Genomic DNA, 20,289 nt, shown 5'->3' on the forward strand with positions numbered 1-20,289 from the left:
AAATAGCTGGTAATTGCAAACAGAAACATAAGCTGCCCGAGCCAAGGTCACTGTGTTTGCCGCTGCTTGTTTATGACCCAGCAGCAGGAGCAAAAGTAGCTGCAGAGAACACAGCCAAAACCCCTCCTCTCTGAAAATGCACGTACTGTGTGAGCCCAGGGGTTCACGGGCCTGAGCCCTCCGTGCCCAGCCCACAGGTGCTGGTGAGCAGTCCTTGCAGAGGTGAATCCTTAAGAGAATTAACAAAACCATATGATTTGCTTCTCATATATGGAGTCTTACCATAACAGTTGATTGCTTCTTAAAAGATTTCTTGGGATTTTTAACAAGGCTGACCCACAAGACATACTTTTTGACAAATAAAACGTGTGCATGTGACAGAGTTATGTATGTTAATTTTTCACGCTTCACAATGCTGACCTTCATGTTCCGCAGTAGCCGTGCAGGGACTGCTGGCACTGCTGTTCTTCTGCGTGCGGAGGCTAAACACTGACATCATTATTATTATTTAACTTCATGCAGTATTTCTAAAACTGTCAAAGCAGCTTACTTAAAAATAGCTGTGGGAACTGGCAATCCACTGCCACGCAAAGTCACAATGTTGAGAAATGGTGCTAAAGGCAGTCATCTTTATTTTCCCTTTTTGAGTAGGATAAACAAAACAGACCGTGCAACTTTACACAGTTGTGCAATTTTACACATCTTACACGCTTCGTTTGGGTTCCATCTGAGCAGTTCAGTTACATCCCAACCCAATTATATACGTAACCAAGGAGAGGAGCTGAAAACAGTCGTGCTATTCTGTTTTATCTTCTTGTTTTGGTTTCATAAAAAACTCTGGCTTGTTGACACACCTGTAAGCGAACAGCTGAGGAAGAATCCCATACATTACGTTCAATATCAGGAAAAACTCTTTTGCTTCTTCAGGGACTCTGTAGATGTAAGGAGTTCGAGCATGAAGAGAAGCACCAATATGGGAAAATTGAGCCTGTGGTGTGTATATAACGTTTATATTAAAAAAGGTGAAGTTGATGTATATTTTGGAAAGATGGCATAATCTGCATGCAAGACTGCATCTCGTGACATTTTACAAGCCAGCCCTTTTATTCCAGAATTATCCATCATCCTTTTGCACACTGGTATAAAAATACAATTTAAACTAAAATCATTAATATCTTGGTATAAGAGACATAACTGGAACCATGAATGGCATGTTTGGAGGTTTGTTTTATGTACATGGTGGCACTGATACATCAGGTATAGGATTGCACCCTTGGCTTCTGCATCATACTTTGTGCAAGAGATTCCACAATCCTTCCCCAGGCAAATGGCCATGGAAGTGGCATCCCCGCAGAGCCCCGAGCTCCTGCTCAGCCCAGTCAGGGGGTGGGACTGGCACCCACCTGCCTGGGAATGTTGCATTAGGCTTCAGTAGGAGCAGACAGTCTGAATAAAGTTAGAGTAAAATCTTGGAAGCTGTGTTAGTTCTGGTTTGAATTTAGGTTTTGTTTTTTTAATCTTAAACCCAGAGTGTTCCAGATTCTGATCCCAGAACTCCCGATGATTTCAGAAAATGTCTGCAATATTTGGCTTTTGGGCTGGGGTGGTTCTGAAGTATGGGTTGAGCGTGCAGTGAGGGTTATAGGCACAGACAAGCTTGCTGGCCTGAAGCATATTTTTAGCATAAACAAACATTTAAAGATAGAAGTGTCAGGATAGTTGCTGTCTTTTGTTTCCATCTGTTACCTGCTATTTCAAGCTGCAGCTCATTCACATTAACTATTATGTGTCGGGGTTTTTTATTATTATTTAGTTAGCAGTGGAGGAGATATGAGAAGATAAACATAAGCAAAGCACTGAGACACCAGAATTTTAGGAACACAGAGGAGTACACTAAGGCCAAATCGCTTCCTCTGTTCTGGCTTCAGCAGGAGTCATTTAAAAGTCACAAAGAACACAGTTCTGGTCACAGCAAAGTAGAAGGGGAAATACAGTGCAGGTGTTTCAATACACCATCCCAGCAAAAGGTTAGGCTGAGACCATCCATCAAAACAGAACAGGAAATTGGTTTTCAGGTGATTCCAACCACCTCCACTGAATGGGGAGAGCTTATCAAGCAAACCTGAGCCAGGAAACAAAATAATCCACTAAATCAAATACAAACACACTTCAGCAGAGTGCCACTTAGCATCTTTCTGTAAATAGCTATTACACAGCAAACAGATGTTTAGGGGCACGCTGTCAGCAGCCTGTTTACATCAGCCTTGTAATTCAGTCTGCCTCTTGCAGCCCGTTTGTTCTCACCTGTCTCAGGCAGGACTTGCCTTTGGCTTCTGGGTGGGCTCAGATCCCTGCTACCTCTCCTGGCCCAGGCAGCCAGAGCACTAATTCTCAGCACCAAAGCCCACTTGTTACATGAAGCAGCAGATTCCCAGGCAGAGAACCAGCCACCATCAGGCTGCAGAGGAAGTTTGGTCTGTCTGGTGTTTACCTAGACACTGACAACCTCTTGAAAGCATTTTAGAGCCTCTTCTGGGGTGAACAAGACACTAAGCTACCTGCTTGCTGTGGAGGACTGTGAGGTCTGCCTGTCTCTGAGAGTGGCCAGCCATGCATCGCAGTAAGTTGACAGTAAATTCCTAATAATTCATAGTAAACCTTGTCAGAAAGAACTGTAAGGGAATGCTTCTGAGAGACCCAGAACACTCAGAGACTCCAAGATGCCTTTGAGTATCTAAGCCTTATTGTGTGGTCTTGTCTCTTGCAAGAGTTGTGGCACATTAGTGAGCTCTGAGCATTGTTAAACCAAAAAGCAGTAACGTGTCCTGTCTGTAGCCCATGAAGATTTTTATTAGCTGATGATGCACCATATATAATGAAGTTATTGTTTATTAGACTTGTTTTTCAATGTAACACATTGCTTCTTCCTTTCATTACCAGGGAGGATATTTAGGTTGTTAAAGTCACTTTTTTTTCTTAATTTATTTGATTTGCCTCTGTAGAAATTGCGTTATGTCTTTAATCTTGTGTGCTTCATTTCTATGACTGTTCTGTGTCTTAAAAGCAGATCTCTCACTCACCAATAGCCCAGTCCTGCTTTTCCTTCAAGTACCAGGAAGACTTGCACCAAGTCAATAATTTTGAGCAGTAAGACAAGAGCTGTAAGATAGAGCTCTGTGTGCAACAGGCTGGTGCTGTGCTAAGTGAGAGAAACCACAGGTCTGTTGTGTTACCTTGCTGTGATCAGGGCCTCTCAGCAAACAAGCCATTCCTTGGTGCTTTCTGTTACTGAGCCCTCTCCAAGCAGGGAATTTTGAGGCTCAAACCAATCCCTAAACCTTGGCTGAGAAATCAACCAAATGAGATGCTACAGGTAACTTTCTAAGGCAGCCTTACGTGTCTGACATCCAGCCTTTGTTACCCTTGGGGCCTCGGCCAATCTGCTGATCCTGCCTTCCCACAGCAGTTGGAAGCTGCTGGGTGCTGGATATGGCACTGCTCAGCTTGCAATTTGTGTATGCCTACTACTCATTAAGCTTCCTGTCCATAGGAAGTAGTTTGGATTTGGATTATTTTACAATATTTTTTGCCTTGTTGCCTAATCATAGGCAATAGTTCAACTATTTCTTACCCTGCAGCCAAGAAAGCCCTCCAGCTGGGGATGGAGAAGGGCCTGGAAAAAGGTTAGGAGTCCTTCTTTACTCTGTGCCTTTTCTTTAAGACTGACTAAAATCAGGCAAAGACTGTAACTTTCAAGGGTTTGGATCAGGTCTCCTGAGCCTAAGGAAAGCCATCAAATAGAGTGGGGAGAGAATAACCTAGAGAAATATATTCCTTGGGTTTAGGGTCCCAAAGGTAGATAAGTAGGCACTACAGAAACTAGCCACCAAAAACTGCATAATTTAAAAAAAACACTATGAGAGGGAGTAGAGGAAAACTTTCTGTTTCATAAAACAGAGAAATTGGCTACAGAGAGCTGGTGAGACAGAATGCTTTTGGATAGCAAGGCTGTGGCTGTTCATCCCTTCTCCCATGGCTCACTTATATACAGAAATACTAATTTCGTCAAGGTCATAGGCTGCTCCAACCTTTTTGTATAATCAGAGCTCATGGTACTTTACTTACGTGAAATTTAAAGAGCTCCTCCTGGAGCTTCAGAAAGTCTAATAATTACTGGGTCATAACTGGTTTTGGAGTCTAAATGTTAGTAACAGAGCTGAGAGTTACATGTAATTCTGAAAAACAATAAATATGTCTCTGTGTGTGAAAGGCTAGTAGGCACTTTTAGAAGATCTTAGTTTAGATGCATCATATGGTATTTTGTGACTTGTTTTTGTAAAAAGTACATCATAATGATAGAAATAAAAATTGAAGTCTCCACATTTCCCATCTGTAGGAGCAGTGTTCATTCCCAGGGAGCAGTGCCCACTCCTTCCACCAATAGATAGTTACCTTTATTGGACCTTGGTGCATAATAGGAAGCAAAATGTGTTCCAGTAACTATATATGTTTTAATGATAAATTACAGTGTTTTAACTTGAGAAAACAGCAGATGAACCTGGAAATGTGTTTTTTGCCTCAAAATAGCAAAACCCAAAAATAATATAGAAAGAGTCCTCAATTCATTGTCACATGCATTTTACATCCCATCCTGCTCACAGTTCACCAAGTCAAATCAATTAAATCATAGTCAGTTGTAGGATGACTGAAGTTCATCCTGCAGTGCATTTAGGTAAAAACTACCAAAAAAAACCCCCAAAAACCCTCCCAAATGTCAAGGAATGTTTTTTTGAAGCAAGATAAAATATGGGGAGTACACAGCAACATACAGCTCTCTTAAACAGTTTTTCTCAGCCCACAGTGTTTGCTGCTGCCAGGACAAGCTTTAAAGAGTGAAATGGGAAATTTTGAGTGTTCATCTAATGTGCAAATTGACATCCTGAGGCCAAACCACAAAGAACAACAGAGGGGTTTTAGACTTCAGCAACAAAATGTTGCATCACACATCTAAAAGGATAAAACATCATTAAAAAAAGGCAAGTGTTTGTTACAGGAAACATTAAAAAACAAACAAACAAAAAACCAACAAACAAAAATCACCTCCAGGTGGGGAGGCTGAGTTTTCTGGTAAGTTTGCAAGGTTGTGATAGTCAGCACACTTTGACTTCTGGTTTATTTTTCCTTGTGGTAAAAAAATCTTTGAAGGGGTAGTTTCTTTCCTCATTGTCTGGGGAATTTATGAGACCTGAGTAATCTGTCGGTAAAGAAAAGTTCCTGATATGACTTTGCCTACTTTAGCTAGTTTTTGCCTTTTTTTTTTTCCTAAATTACATTTAGGCTAAACACAGTTTTATAATATTTATAAGGCCTTTTAAGCATCTAAACCTCCTCATTAATGTTTGCCAGATTCTGTTTTAATATCACTTAATAATTCAAGATTCTCTATAAACTGTTTGGAGAGAAAAAAGAAAAGAAGTCTATTCTCTCTGATAATTGCTCACAAGTTGAAAATGTCATTCCACCATCCTTACTGGGCAGTTAAAGTGGATTGTAGTTTGTATCCATGATTGTTATCTCAGGCCTGAGGAACAAAGTGTTGGTCTGTTTGTCTAGTAGTGGTATTTGAATTACACTTATTGCTGTGTCCCTGTGTTCTCACTGTTGTGGCAGGATTACGTGCACATTTTCTGCATTGTCTGGATGCTCAGAGCACATTTAATTTCCTACATTCAGTACAAATCAATTGTTCCTGTGTCTCAACTGTTTAATGGTCATCTGTATGTTATGAGAAGTCATTTATCAGTTCCTGTTGAATTGTTTTGTTTTGGTCAGTCTCCTCATAAGCATCAGCACCATCTAGTAATTAACCACTGTTGTTTATTTAAGAGAATCAGAAGGCATTGAGTTAAGGAAGTATGATCATTGGTCTGCCTTTGGCAGCACAAGTATGTTTGGGTGTTACTGTGGTTTGTGGCCCAGGAGGTTCCCAGGGTTGTATCCACATCATCAACTGACACTGTACATTTTGTGTGACCAGTAGATACTTTTTTCCATTTATATGTTTCAAACAACCTAGTTAGCCAACACATACTATGGAAACAATATATTGTGCTGCTTTGTTGTGTTTGGGATTTTTTTACATGGTTGACTGTCACAGCTTTAAGACAGGTTTCCTTCATGGTCCCAGCTAAACATGGGTGCTTAACAAGGTTTAAATGAGCACAATAAAAACATTGTGCAGAAGGAGAGAAGTCTGCTAAAGCAACAGTGTGGTCATTAGAGACATGTAATGGATTTGATTCTCCGCTCCCTTAAATTAAGGGTTTTTTTACAGATACAAAAACTGATCTGATCTGAGTTACATTAGCATAAAACCTGCATGGAAAGATCAAGCCCTGGGCCCCTTATTTACTCCATAGGTGTCTACTTATTAACTTGTAATTCAAAAGTGAACATTTTGCAAAGAAATACCTGAGCTAGTCCTCCAGCATGTATGAGGGTTAAATCAGGCATCCAGGAACAGCCAGGCACCAGGAGGCCATACAGAGCAATCACATAGTATGGCACAGAGTAGAACATGTATGCCAGCATCTGCATTGTAAACACAAATATTAGTTGCTTTGCAGTGTGAGGGAGATGCATCTGAAAATCAGCCAGCTGCTTACTGAGGGATTGAGACTACTCAAAACTACACTCCTGGCAGCAGTGATTCCAAGGCCTTTTTGCAACTCTAACTTCTTTAAGAAAGAATTTCATACCTGGATACTATTGACTAGATCCAGCTACCCTAAGGTCTCCCCTAATATTGATGGCTGTTTTCTCTTTGCCCAGGACATGTTTCCTACCCCTTGCCATCTTGAGACCGTGCCAGTAAGCATGGCTTGACCTAACTCCTTGTCCAACATAACGTGGGTGTCCATTTTTCAGGCTCCATTGCACTCTCAGTTGGGAGGTAGGAGATACACCCACGCCACCCCTTTCCCAGAAAGAACTGGTCCAGCAGAGTTGGTTTCTGCTCATTGCCACACCCCTGCATCCTCTGACTCCTTCAGGCCCTGTCCACATGCAGCAGCCAGGCTTGCAGGAGAATGGCAACCTCCAATATTACAAAAGTAAAGCACAACATTCCCTCATCTGCAAGGCTTTTTGTATAGTGTCCTGTTTCAAGGAGTGTGTCACTGGAGACAGAAGTGAATGTCAGCTTAAGGAATCTAATCCTACTACACTCCTTCTTACTGCATTATTCCAGACTGAAAGTCTGCTTTGCCCTTCTAAGGAAGGGGAATGAACATTTTAAGAGAAGTATGCAGATCTGTTTCGTGGACTGTATTACAAGAACCTTGAGTAATCAGGATGTGTTACTCTGGGTAACTAATTTGAATCTAAGTTTATCACAATGATGAGTTGATGCCCTGTAATGGCTATACTAGAAAATAGGAAACACTGTTTAACTTGCCATGAACTTCATCTGTGAAACCCATGGCTTCATCTTTGCACCAGTTTACAAATCACTCCCTAACACACTCTGCTCCATGGTCAATGCTTTACCTGAAGCTTAGGGTAGGCAGCAGGATCTTTTATGTAGGGCTCATGCAGTTGAATATACAGCCGGCAGAGTTCAGCAGGGCAGTCCAGGGCAATCTGAGGAGAATTTTCAGAACTTCCCGTGAACAATTTATTCTAAAACCAGCCAACCTGACATCTGTTACCAGCCCTAAAGATGCACCAGTGGTCTGCAGCACTGCTACCCTGGAGGCTTGTAAAGGTGATCCATGTGATCAGCAATTAAAAGGTGAAATGCAGCCCCCTCTCGGCTCCTGCTCTGGGGGGTTGGGAGGAAATACTGGCAGCCTGCTTTAAAGACTTTGACTGGAAGAGAATTTGGTCAGTTGGCTATGCTGTAGTAAAAGTATAATTGCTATTGATTTGCTCTGATAAACAACCTTTGATCCCAGCAAATGTACTTTCCAATGGAAAATTGCTCTAAGAGTGGAAACTTCAAGTTAAGCACCCAGTTTTAGGATAGTAAACTATTAATGTAGTCTAAGAAGAGCTGCACTGGGGCAAGGTAGCAACAGAGAGCAATGCAGTGAGACAGGTGTTACTTACAGTAATAATAGTTTTTAAGAGAGTAGCAAAGGAAAGATTATTGGATTTTACATTCCTATAGAAAGAACAAGTTCCAAATAAACATGGAGAGATGCAGTTGCAAAAGTAGTTCCTTTTCATAGTAGCCCTTAAAACTACTACAAAAGATACTGTTCTGAAATGAGTTAGCAATCTGGATCAGCAGCTGTCACTGTGTGTTATGACATCATTAATGCCTGAGCTACAGGGATGAAGAGTAAGTTTTGCATAACTTGAATTCATTGTTGTGTGACTCTGAGGGGAAAGTGCAAAGATTTGCAACCAGTGGATGTTCCTTCCTGTTCTTTCCAACATGGGCATACAAGAAGCAGGTCTGAGTGGACTATAATGGATTATATTCTATTAGCTTTTTCACAAAATCATGGTTCCTGCAGCTTGCACAGAGATGTTCAGCCAGTAAGCAGTTCCTGTTTGGTGAAGGAAATCTATAAGGAAATGACCACACTCTCAAAATCAAAAAAAAAACAATCCTCTGAGAAATGAAATGGGATTGCAGAACCAAGTTAGACCACGAGACTAATGTTTCCCACAGTGAAATTACAGGTAAAACTGTATCACTGTAGCAGTGTATCAGTGGTGCTCTGAAGCAGCATGATCTGTATGATATAAAGCAGTCTGTGACAAAGTAGAAGGAAAAAGTGGTTTTGAGAGGCCAGTTTTCAGAGAAGCAGCAGGAGATAGCAGAGTAATGTGAGCAGCACAACTACAAAGGGACAATCTGCACTAGGTAAATAAAATGTTCCTTGGGTATTTATCATCACCTCTTACTTGAACTATTCTAGAAAGGATAAACATTCAAGCTTTGTTCACTGAATGATACACAGAAAATACACTAGAGCTGACAAGGGACTACACTTATCTACTACTGGATTTATCTCTTGAAAGCATTTTCAGTACTGCCTCCTTCCCTCAGAAATTTTAATTCAATCAACTATACTTAGAGAGCAAACATTTTAAAAAATTGTCCCTTGGTTAGCAGAAACAACATGTGTTTTTCGGATAACATGGATAATTTTTTTGCCTTTTAGGTGGAAATGTTCTCTTAGACTGCATGAGATAGAAGTTAACTTGATATCCTATATAATTTTAAATATGCATTTCTGTTTAGAGGAACACGAATACAGAATTCCTTCAGTTTGTTTGTCTCCACGTTTTTGGCTGTAAATGTAACAACAGGCCAATGAAAACAGTTTTAGGTCATGTTGATTTGCACTTGGGATGCTATTTACTCTCATGATTGTGTACCTCCTTTTGAAAAACACGCTTCACACAGCACAAAATGGAGAAGCAAAAGCACCAAGAGTTATCATGAATAATTTGTCCTTTTATATCTAAGGCATATTTGAACCCTAAACATTACAGGATTTCCCTTGACCACAATGTACATGGTTTTTCATACAGACTCAAATTTAAAAGTTGGACTGAACATTAGAGGCCAGAGTATTAAAACATGTTCAACTTACCATGCCCCTAAATATGCAAAACCCCGTTGCTAGGATGAGGTATGCAGCTAACATTAAATCTATTGGTCGTCTTAAGAGCCCTTTCTTCTGGACTTCCTGAACCACCTGCAACACAGAACATGTTTAGTAAGTACATCCAAGTTCCATGTGACTTGTTTAACTACAAGGAGGGTGAAGTGGTGAAACATCATTTCTATCCACTGATTTCAGAGACAGAAATATTTCCACATCTAAAAAGGTGACTTCAGGCTTGATACGATGTAGTGAGGAAAATTAATCTGAATAAACTCTAGAAATGGATGGATCCAACTAAAGCCATTTCAATACAGATTAGTGCCATTTCAAAGCAACCTAAATCAAATGAACATTAACTCTGCGATCACCTAAGGCTTTAAAGCAGCATAACTAACTTTTTCAAAATTGCGTGTTTTGTTAATTAGAATTAATTTTCCTGAATGTCTCTATGTAGAAAAGCCTTGGAAACATAAGTTTGTCTCAAACATTTGAAGTTGAATCTGGTATGCTTTGTAAAAAGATTGGGTCCATCTCATTACTGACAGCAAATGCTGGTTTTCAGCAGCTTGTGACACTATTGAAATCAATGGACTATCACTGGCATAAAATAAAAGCTTTTCTGTGGCTAGTTGAGTCCTCTGCTGAGTTCAGTAAGCAAATATTATATCTTAATATGTAATGCCTAACTAGAGAATGAAATGTGCGTGTATGTGCGTGTGGAGTATGTGGAAAAACCTTCCTTTCATTCTTTCATCACTTTGTGCTGTGGATTCCTCTGGCAGGCACTGAAACACTTCTCTCTGGCTCTGATCTGTGCCTCCTTTCCTCAGTTCAGGACAGGAATCCCCCCAGTGCTCTGCAGGGGCAGATGTGAAGGGTTCGTACCCCATGGTAACAAAGGCCATATCCACATCTAACGAGGTGGCTTGGAGAAACCAAAGTCATCCCTTTGCCCACACGGTAAAAACTACAAGACTCATGAAAATAATTCGAGGTGCACTTTCTGCACTGTGCAGTCACAAAGTTGTAAGCACATCAGCATATCTTTCTGTAGTTCAGAGGGAAAACTTCCCCATGTATATGTGTTACTCATTTCCTCTTCCTTTTTATTAGCTCTGTGGTGGCATGCAGACAGCTAAAGAAAAACCTGATTTCCTTCCTGTTATACACTTGTGGAATTGTCTCCAAAGAGCAAAACAATAATTAGGATGCAAGGGCACAGTTAAAAGCACTCGGGATCAAGACATTCACAATGAAGTTATTGAAACAGGAGAAACAATCTTGCAAGCACAATTCCTGAGTAAAATCTACTAGCTCTGAATTCTAGGCTAACAAAAACAAGGCTATTGTAAACACATAGGCCATCATAATACTTTTTCTGTTTTTCTTTCAAAGGATCTTTTTCAAGAAAAAAAAAGTGACACCTTTGTTTTCCTTTCAAACACAAATAACAGGTTTGTTTTGGCAGTATGGTGTCACTTCTCAGTATTCACAGTATCAGTGTAGGAATGCTTATAATATTACTGCAAAGGATGTCTAATATTTATTCCTATGAAAGGCAAAGGTCTCCCAAGGCTGCTGATTTACAAATAATTTTCAGATGTAACTACCTAGGAAAGCTGATATATTTTCTTTCTACTTTTGACTAAGTATGAGGCTTATCTATCTATCTATATCAATATAGATAGATATGTATCACTCCTCCTTTCAAAATGAATATTAAATGAATGTGCATATTTACTCTAATTAAAAAGCTACAATAGAACCTTGTACTTAGAGAATTTGGAGACAAAGCCAATATAAGTGGAGACAACCTTTGGTGTAGTTTGAGTTTGTGAAATTGCCAGGGTACAGAAAACTCACACCTTTTTTTCCTCTGTGCATGTGTGCAAACAAAATAAAAATGCAAAGCTTGAAAAAAAAATAAACAAAAGCAGAAGCAAGAATTCGAAAGACAGAATGCACTTTGCTGGCAGAATTCAGCTACAAGGTAATTTTTCCTTGCCTTTCTTTTACACAGCAAAGGCATATCAATAAATGCTAAAATGAATTACATGTTAAGTACATTGGCCAAGCAGAGCAGGCTGGCCACAGGTTTCCCATTTACAGCAAACAACATTGAACTCTGCACAGATCTCATGCAGAGTTTCTTTTGTGTAGCAAGGAAGTGGGTAGGCATGCTTTGCAATTTCTCTCACGTCCAGGAAAAAGCTATTTTCCATAACTTCTGAGAGGGTTCTCACATGATCAGTTTTAAGGCATCAGAATAATTTTGCATGCTGTCTGCAAAAGTCCCTTCAGAATTCATGTGCAAATCTGAATTTGTGTTTTAATTGTTAGTGAATTTTAAATTATATTAAACTTTTCTGAGCTAATATACTTGGAGATAAATCTGTTGGGCTTTGCAAATACTGCAGCACAGCTTGGTTTGGTTGCAGATGAGGACATAACTCCATTCTGCTCCCATGGATCCATCTCTACTAGGAAACACCCAAAACTTGATTACCTCTCCCTGTTCCCACATTGATTATTTTTTTTAACTAACTGATTTGTAATAATATTATAGCAATGTATACCCTGGCCAATAGAATATGCCTTGCTTCTATTGCTTTCATGTAAGCATTTTTCTATATACTAACACTATCATGTTTAAAACCATTGCTACATTTTCTTCCTAAATCTTTTAATACCAACTCTGAATAACGATAGCTTCAAAAAGTTCAATTTTACAGCTAATTGTCAATGATCTACTGAAAGATAATTAAGTATGTTCAGGACTTAAAATTATTAGCTCACTGATTAGTAGCATTAAACACAATTATTTCCTGGCAACAATACTTAATTTAGGACTGAGAGACTTCTATGAAAAATTCATGAGTAGTCATGTTAAGGTTTACAGGCATGCTCGGATATGGAGCACAAGTTACCAGTGAAGATAAAATACAGCTTCTAAAAAACAAACAACTTGGGAAGGGTAGGAAGTCCCAGTGACAGGAATCAAGGCTTTTTCTATGACCTTCTGAGCAAGGAAGTTTATGTTTACAACAAAGGATTCACAAAGAAGCGTAATATTAAGTTTTCAGATCACCAGCATTTCATGTACTTCTAATTTTTTTTATATATAGAATTTTAAAACTAAGTTTCTCTGCAATATATACCAAATTAAAATATGAAACCTAGGTAAGCAGTTTAGCTCCTAATAAGCACAGGAGACATAGCTGTATTTCAGCAAATAAGCAGCAATTCCTATAATGTCCATTTCTGGGTTGTTCTTAGTACTAGGAAAACAAACTGAAACCTTTGTCCATCCTCCATGCAAAGGCTGTTCTCACTAATATATACAGCAAAAATTGCCATCACTACCTTTAACTACACTTCTCTACCTTGATGACTCTAAAAAATGTGTTTCTGGCCAGAATTATTGATTCTTTTACATCAATCAGCTCAGGTTGCTTTGGGATGGGGCATATGGTTTCCTATAAGCCTGTGCAGGAGAGTGGAAGGTTTGGCACCTGAAGACTCCCCTAATTTGCCTTTCATAGGGATTTGCCCTAAAAGCTGTGTTTCTGTAGTGGTTCTTCAAACTTCAGGAGTTATGAAAATCTGTCTGTGCCTGCCTTTCCTACTGAAGAATCATGGATGGATGGATGGATGTTATTTTTCATACATCTCTGGGAAAATCTGTCCGTGCATCACCTGCCGTTACTCTTTGCCGTTGGCTCTGCCTGTGCACAGTGACGGCCCCCTGGCTCTGGAATGGGAACTAATCCTTCACCTCTGTCTATGTTTCCAGTTACAGAATGAACCTGATTGAGACTCAGGAGCTCTTGTGATGCAAAAATATTAGTCGATTCTGTTGCTTACAACTGATACAGAGTGCTGTGGCAATAAACTTGCTTATAGCAATCAACAGTTAAAAGATCTGTTCTGTGCTTTGTACTGCAGGGAATTTTTATTTTTTTTTAATAAAACAGTGCATGAACTATTAATGCATTGTTTTGATTGCTCAGTTGATCTTACAATCCAACTAGTAAATTCAAAGGCAAAAGTCTAAGGAGTTTTAAGTAAACGTTTTTACAGATTTATTTTTTTTAGTAAGTGTGTAAATAATTTTCTTATCCACTTACGTACAACATCTCACCTGTAAAATCTAATATTGAAGAAAGCATATACAAATAATTATTAAATGCATGAAATCTGCAGGTCACCTTCAGAAGAACACTTTCCTGTAGTGTTTCTATGGGATCTTGTGGTGCTTTATGAAGCTGGTATAGGTCAGTATTTTCATCAGCTAAAAAAACTAAAGCAGTCAGAAACTGAATAGATAGAAACACAATTACACCTACAAATGGGTTCTTTACTCTAAACATAAGATTCTTTTTCCTTATTCCACCATGATGAAATAGTCCTCCAGTATAGACATTTTTGCAGTGTCTACTCAGCCCAACAGCAATTGTCACAACAGTCACACTACATCCCATGCTCTCTGAGGGACCTATAAAACCCACCAGAAGCAGCCAGCATATTTCAGCTTTCATAACAGTAGCCAGCACTGAAACACCATAAAATTACCTTGACTGGAGTGTCTTGAGTCACTGAAGGTTGGTTATAAATTCTGAACCCAGCCCATATGGGGAGGCAGATATATGGTACACTTAGGAAAAAAGCAGGAAACACTTTTGTTCCATATTTGCCTGTTAAAGAATTATTATAAGATTTATGAGAATTTGTAAGCTGTGTTGCAGAAGAATTTAAAAATATCCTCTGTAATATCAAATCAGAAGCAGCTATAGTAATGTAAAGATAAAACACTAGAAATCACTGTTAAAGAAACACACAAGTCTTGTTGAAAATCACATGCTCATTACTGGTACAGTCACAGGTAATGGAGGGCCTATTTTACTGAAGCCATTTCAGAAATCAGGGATTTTTAGGAAGATGGGAAAACACCTGTCACTCTGCACCAGGTAATCCTACAGGATGGCACAGCTTTGAAGTCTCTCAATGGAACCTGATTCAGAGAGCTTGTTCTTTAAAAAAATGGAAATAAAAAAGTGTATCCATTTTGCAAGATCTGATATTGCACTTGCTTTCCAAAGTCCTGATTCCTTCTCCAGGCCTGTACTGAGGACAAAACATTCCGAGAGATATCCTCAGCCCAGGTAAATCAGGAAAATCTGTCTTTCACACAGGCTACTCTCTGTGTCAGAAAGGAAGGCAGGAGGAATGCTCCTGGGAGCAAGTTTCTTGGCCTTGCCTAGAGGGAAGAGGAAGGGATACTGTTGCACTAAATCTGCTCTTTTTCTCTGTGGTGGATCTACAAAGGAGGGCACTGGGCTGGCCCCAGCCTGCACCATGAATATTCCTCCTCTGTCATAAAAAGCAGGGCCAAAGTGAGTTTTTCTAAAACTTACAAATTATTTGGACATATGAACATTTTTCTCAGTTGAACATTTGTCAACTTTGCATCAGTTTAAGCTGCTGGGAAGTCAGACTTTTAAGTAAATTGGAAATTTTATGTAAAATAAGATTTATAGTCTTATGATACTAAGACATACTTTTTGTCTAATTATTTAAACCTAGTTTAGATGAAAGTCTTATGTGTATAACAAAATACAGTATTTTTTTTCCCCTTGAGAGCAATGTAAGTTGAAAGGGTTTGGTATTTTTTTCTCCCCTGGTCTCCATCTTCCCTTCCTCATATTTAGATTTCAAAATATCTTGTAGCTCTCTGCTGATATTCCTAAAATTCCTCTTTCATATTGTTACAGAAATGAACCAAGACTGCAGTAAAATATAGATAGCCTAATGCTGAATTTAGAAAATGCTTCACAGGGAAAAGTTAGTCATATAAATTACTTCCTTACCCACAATATTTCCAGGCAAAAAGACAATGATGCTCATGATAATGGAACCTAGCCAGTAGAGACCAATGGTTCTATAGCTTTGTCTGTTTAAAAAAGAGAACGGAATAATTATTGCACCTTTTCTAAAAATCCCCTACCCCAAATATTATACTCATTGCCAGGGTTATTTTTTAGTATGTAAAGGTTTTAAAATCTGTACCACAAGTCAACAGTGGATTCTTGCCTCCTAGAGGGGGATATGGAAAGATCCTACATTCATATATGACAAGATTAAAGGTTATCACATGAACAGTACGGGCTCTGGGCATACTCAGTTATTTACTGTCATGTTTCACTCCTCAAGGCTGAGTCTGCACATCACAGGTTGTACCAGACTATAAAAGAATTAATAATTAATTCCATACTGTTAATGCTTCTATTACCAGCAGGTACATTAGCCTCTGGAACTGAAGTACTTACTTTCTCAAACTTCCTATTAAACTGCAAGAAACATAAGAATCTCTAGAAATAACCATTTTCTCTTAAACTTCATGACACTCTCTAACATGGATGAGAGACTCAATGTTGTGCTAAGCAATGCATTATTCCTATCCTAAATTTGTTATTTGAAAAACAAATTTTCTCACACATGCTTTTAATGTGCATCATCTTTAAGCTTTTAAGTAAGGGTGCAGATGTGCTGCTCTCTGCTGACTCTGCAACAGATACATCCCCATGCATTTGCTGGGCTTAGGCAGCTGAGAGAGAGGGTAACTTGGCAAGGGCACAACTCCTGAATGTAATGAAATTTTAGCAGCATTGCTTTGGCCTAAAACATGGAACCGCCTTGAAAGAAAAATCTGAACACTGCATAGAAAAGAAAGCCCTTTGTAGGTTATGTGAGAACGGGAGCAAAGCAAACAGTACACAAATCAAACTGACTTACTCCCATGCAATAGCTGCCACCATCAACAGGTACATCAGATAGTGAGCAGAGCCGTCCCAGTAGCAGATCACATGGCCATAGGCAGTGTTCAGATATGGCTCACCCTGGGGAAACATGTATTTTAGAAGAGATTCAGTGATTACAGGAAGAATAATAAATAATAAAGAACAGCAAGAGATAAGTTCAGAAAAGTAACTGGCGTTCTTGCAATCCAGTGGTACAGTTTTTGACTGACAATACACATTTCCAAGCACAGACCTGATGTATGCAGGATCAGCTATAATTAAATGAGTTCTAGAGTTGCAAAATAGGGGGCAAGATGAGGGGGAAAACTCCTCTGTGTGACTGTCAGCATTACTCTGCTACATTATGGAAATATGACTTTTCCATATTTTAGTGATAAAAGCTACAAAATAAAGATACATTTAGTATGGAACAAATGCAGATATATTTAGCAACCTAAAGATCTACAACAGTATTGAATATATTAATGCCAACGTATAACCTTGTAAGGTCCAACTCATTTCTCACTTAGGTTCATGGAATCTTTTCAATGACTTCAGTGACTTTCATATCAAGCTCTTACTGAGCTATTTTTGGTGGATGTTGATATTCAGGAGCCAACAGATTCTGCTGACTAGGTACCTGGCATCATCATTTTTTAGCTCTACTTTAATTCCTTTTAGTAAAGTGATTAGGCAAAAATAAACCAGCAATTTTGTTTTCTTCTTGCTAACACATTTAGGTGCTGCCAGACTCCACTCCTGGGTGCTGTCTATGGCTTTCTGCAAACACGTGCAGTCCATCCATTTCCCAGAAGTTAATACAGAGCAGTGTTACTTAAACTAAGTGAAATAATGTTGGAGTATGAAAGGTACATTCTTTTTCCCAAATGAGTCAGTGGTTTCAAGCCAGAGAAGGTTTTGTCCATAACAATAACAAAGCAGGTCAATGACAAAATTCAAGAAGACCCACTGAATGTGTGTTTGTATGAATGGCTATTTCTCTGTGACAAATACTACACCAAGTTATTTATAGTGAAGATTTTATTTACATTTGTAAGCCAAACTATTATTTACCTCTCTCAAGTAATGAGTCATGAATCCATCAATAATTCCATCCTGTTCCAACCCAATTATTAGGTTCACTACACTGGTAAAGGCAAATACAGCATAAACTGTAATAAGATAAGGAAAAGAAATTAATAAAGATTTGGAATCACACAGTTGCTTCACAGTCTGATAAATTCAGTCAGACAGAGATCTATTGAACTAGTTGCATCTACTTTGAGGTCACAGATATTTAACACACAATATGACTTTCCCACATAGCTCAGTATTTTTTAATTAGTGGTTAGTCAACACAGTTCTTAGGAAGCTTTTCTGAGGAATGTGAAATTCTGTAGAGCTGTAGGCACAGCCTCCATTGAAAGTCAGTGTCTGCAGAAAGGACTATGTAGCCTTTCAAAAATCTTGGATACATGAATTGTACAGCCTTGACTGTAGTCATCACTTGGAAAGGAGAAAGGACAACAAAAAGGAGGCGGAGAGGGAGTTGTCATTTTTGCAGGTGAGCAAGGCAAATACATGACCCATGGCAGTCTGTTGCAGACCTTGCTGGCAAATTAGTCAGTCCCTCCTTTGGGACAGGAAATTTAGCTTCATCACAACCAGGACATACCATAAAACAGCGGGTCTTTTGGTGGTTTTCTTTTGACAAGAACTCGAGCCAACAGAGCAATAAGAACCAGAACCAGCAATCCAACTGCAACGATTACCCAGGAACTGCAACAGTATTTAAAAAAAACAAGTTTAAAAGAAAGACAAAGACAGAATTTTGCTTCTTCAGCTTTTCTTACCAGCTATCCTCAAACACACATACTCTTAAAGTAACTTCGAATACTTTAAAAGGTAGATTTTAAAGTCCTTTTCATAGTCCATCACAGTACTTATTTTATAGTTCTGCAGAACTTATTTTCACATGTGATCAGCTAAAAAAAGAAAATACGAAAATAGCTAGATAAACAACATATCCAGGAGTCTAGATTTGTCGGACTAAAATCAGTTTTCATACTGGTATCTGCAAAAATAAACAAAAATCATGGGAAAATTAAAGGGCAATGAGAGGTGAAGATCAAACCCATAGAGATTTCAAGGCCAAAAAGGATCATTGGGGCCATTTCATCTAACCTCAGCAATAAATTATCTACCCAGGAAATGACATATTCAAAACTAAAATGCATCAGTTCCATGGCATAGGAGTGGCAGTGTGGAGCACCTATGATGGATTTAGCTTTAATGTTCAGTTTTGAAGTGCTACCAGGGGTCTCTCTGGCCCTACAAGGCAGGACCATTTGAGGGGGTTCAATAATCAGTGCAGGTGGGCTCAGTGGAAACATCTTTTCCCTGGAGATGGAGCCATAATGTTAGTGCATGTAAAGTGACGACAGGGGAAAGCACAACAAATCTTTGGCACAAAGCAAATTTGTCTCCAAAGACAACCTAGGAAAACCAGTTTAAAATTGTTTTAAAGTTCTAAGTAAGCTCTCTAGACTGCCCTCCTCAGCGTTCAATTTTGTGCAAGAAAAAAAATGAAGGGGAAAATTAGGTAAAGTACAGATGCATAACTAAAAATATCTGATACATCATTTTATACATATGGTATTTATACATAGTACCACTCTGTGTCAAGAAAAACAAATTGTGTACAAACAAATTATATTACGACAATTTCAGCCATAGTGAAACTTGACTTAAAATTATTGCAAAAAATCTGCAAGACCAAATATTTCAGAATATATATACACATACTTTCTGAGTCAGGATGAGCAGTACTAGCTTGTTGATTTATTTCATGGTTTGAATCTTCTGATAGTCTGTTTTCCCAGGGATGAATTTCTTCGTACTGTTACAGCTGTTAATATTGCAGTGACTTTTTACTGCAGTCTATCATTTTGAAATAAATATTGGCAATGAATCAAGTAAGTCAGCATGTGTTATTCGACATTACTCCAGCAGTGAGAAACCAAAAATTTTGTTATCAGCCAGAAGGAGGAAAATGAGGAAGGAACAGATGTAGCAAAGCCTTTAAAACATGAAGCAAATATTTGTGCAGTAGTTGCAAAACACCCCAGGCTGTTGGGATCACAAAATACCACACAGACCTTTGAGTGAACCGTTTTTTGCCGTGAAGAAAGACTTTTCTTTTCTAGACCAGCCATTTATCCTGGGACCGCGTGTTTTGGCAGAGCGAGGGCACACGGTCATTATTAGTTAAACTCGCAGGCTCAGGGGGTGCCTGCAGGAAGCCTGCGGGAGCTCTCCGAGGCTGGCGAGTTCTTCCACTCGTTGGATTTTGTTTGTGAATGCCTGGACAGGGAGCCGGAGGGAGGCTGCCCCCGGTCCCGGCTGCTCTGTCCCCTCGGCGGTACCGCCAGCCCGGGCTGACCGGAGCTCCGGGACACGCTCCAGGTGATGGACACCGGCAGCGTGGAGGGTCCCGGGGTGAGCGGTCAGGCTGCGCTCCCCCTCTGCATCCCGGAGGACGCGGGCAGGACCCGGGAGCGGTGAGGCGAGGTCCGCCCCGCTGTCCCGCTCCGCCGCCCGCCCCGTCCCGCTCAGCCCCGCGCCGCCGACAAAAACACCCGCGGGGACCCCCCGCCCCGCACCGCCCCGGCCGCCGCCCAGCTCACCTGCCGGTGGCCGCCAGGCAGTTGAAGAGGTACGTGACGGGGATGGCGGTGAGCGAGAGCACGAACACGCCGGTGGCCGCCGAGGCGCTCATCGCCGCGGCGGGAGGCGGCGGCCGCCCTGCTCGCCCCAGCCCAGCGCCGCGCCGGGCCCGAGGCACCGCCTCGCCCCAGCCCCGCACG

The 20,289-nt window shown here is 40.0% G+C and overlaps 1 protein-coding gene across 3 annotated transcripts in view; it reads right to left on the reverse strand.

Moving 5' to 3' along the window:
• Nucleotides 1–609: 609 nt before the first annotated feature.
• The window catches only part of TM6SF1 (transmembrane 6 superfamily member 1), a 23,425-nt gene continuing 3,745 nt past the window's right edge, over nucleotides 610–20,289 (reverse strand). The window contains exons 1-10 of one of the 3 annotated variants that reach the window (XM_027644371.1): nucleotides 20,110–20,250; nucleotides 18,099–18,202; nucleotides 17,498–17,595; nucleotides 16,419–16,522; nucleotides 15,494–15,576; nucleotides 14,199–14,320; nucleotides 9,612–9,716; nucleotides 7,549–7,641; nucleotides 6,472–6,591; nucleotides 610–988 (exon numbers count right to left, since the gene is read on the reverse strand). In XM_027644371.1, coding sequence (XP_027500172.1) covers nucleotides 797–988; nucleotides 6,472–6,591; nucleotides 7,549–7,641; nucleotides 9,612–9,716; nucleotides 14,199–14,320; nucleotides 15,494–15,576; nucleotides 16,419–16,522; nucleotides 17,498–17,595; nucleotides 18,099–18,202; nucleotides 20,110–20,201 — 1,113 coding nt within the window. In that variant the 5' untranslated portion in view covers nucleotides 20,202–20,250 and the 3' untranslated portion in view covers nucleotides 610–796. Of the gene's footprint in view, nucleotides 989–6,471; nucleotides 6,592–7,548; nucleotides 7,642–9,611; nucleotides 9,717–14,198; nucleotides 14,321–15,493; nucleotides 15,577–16,418; nucleotides 16,523–17,497; nucleotides 17,596–18,098; nucleotides 18,203–20,109; nucleotides 20,251–20,289 lie in introns of those variants that run through there. The other 2 variants (XM_027644372.1, XM_027644373.1) reach the window with 2 other exon arrangements.

Source organism: Corapipo altera, unplaced genomic scaffold (genome assembly GCF_003945725.1).
Source record: "Corapipo altera isolate COAL_440 unplaced genomic scaffold, ASM394572v1 50, whole genome shotgun sequence".
Lineage (NCBI taxonomy): Eukaryota > Metazoa > Chordata > Aves > Passeriformes > Pipridae > Corapipo > Corapipo altera.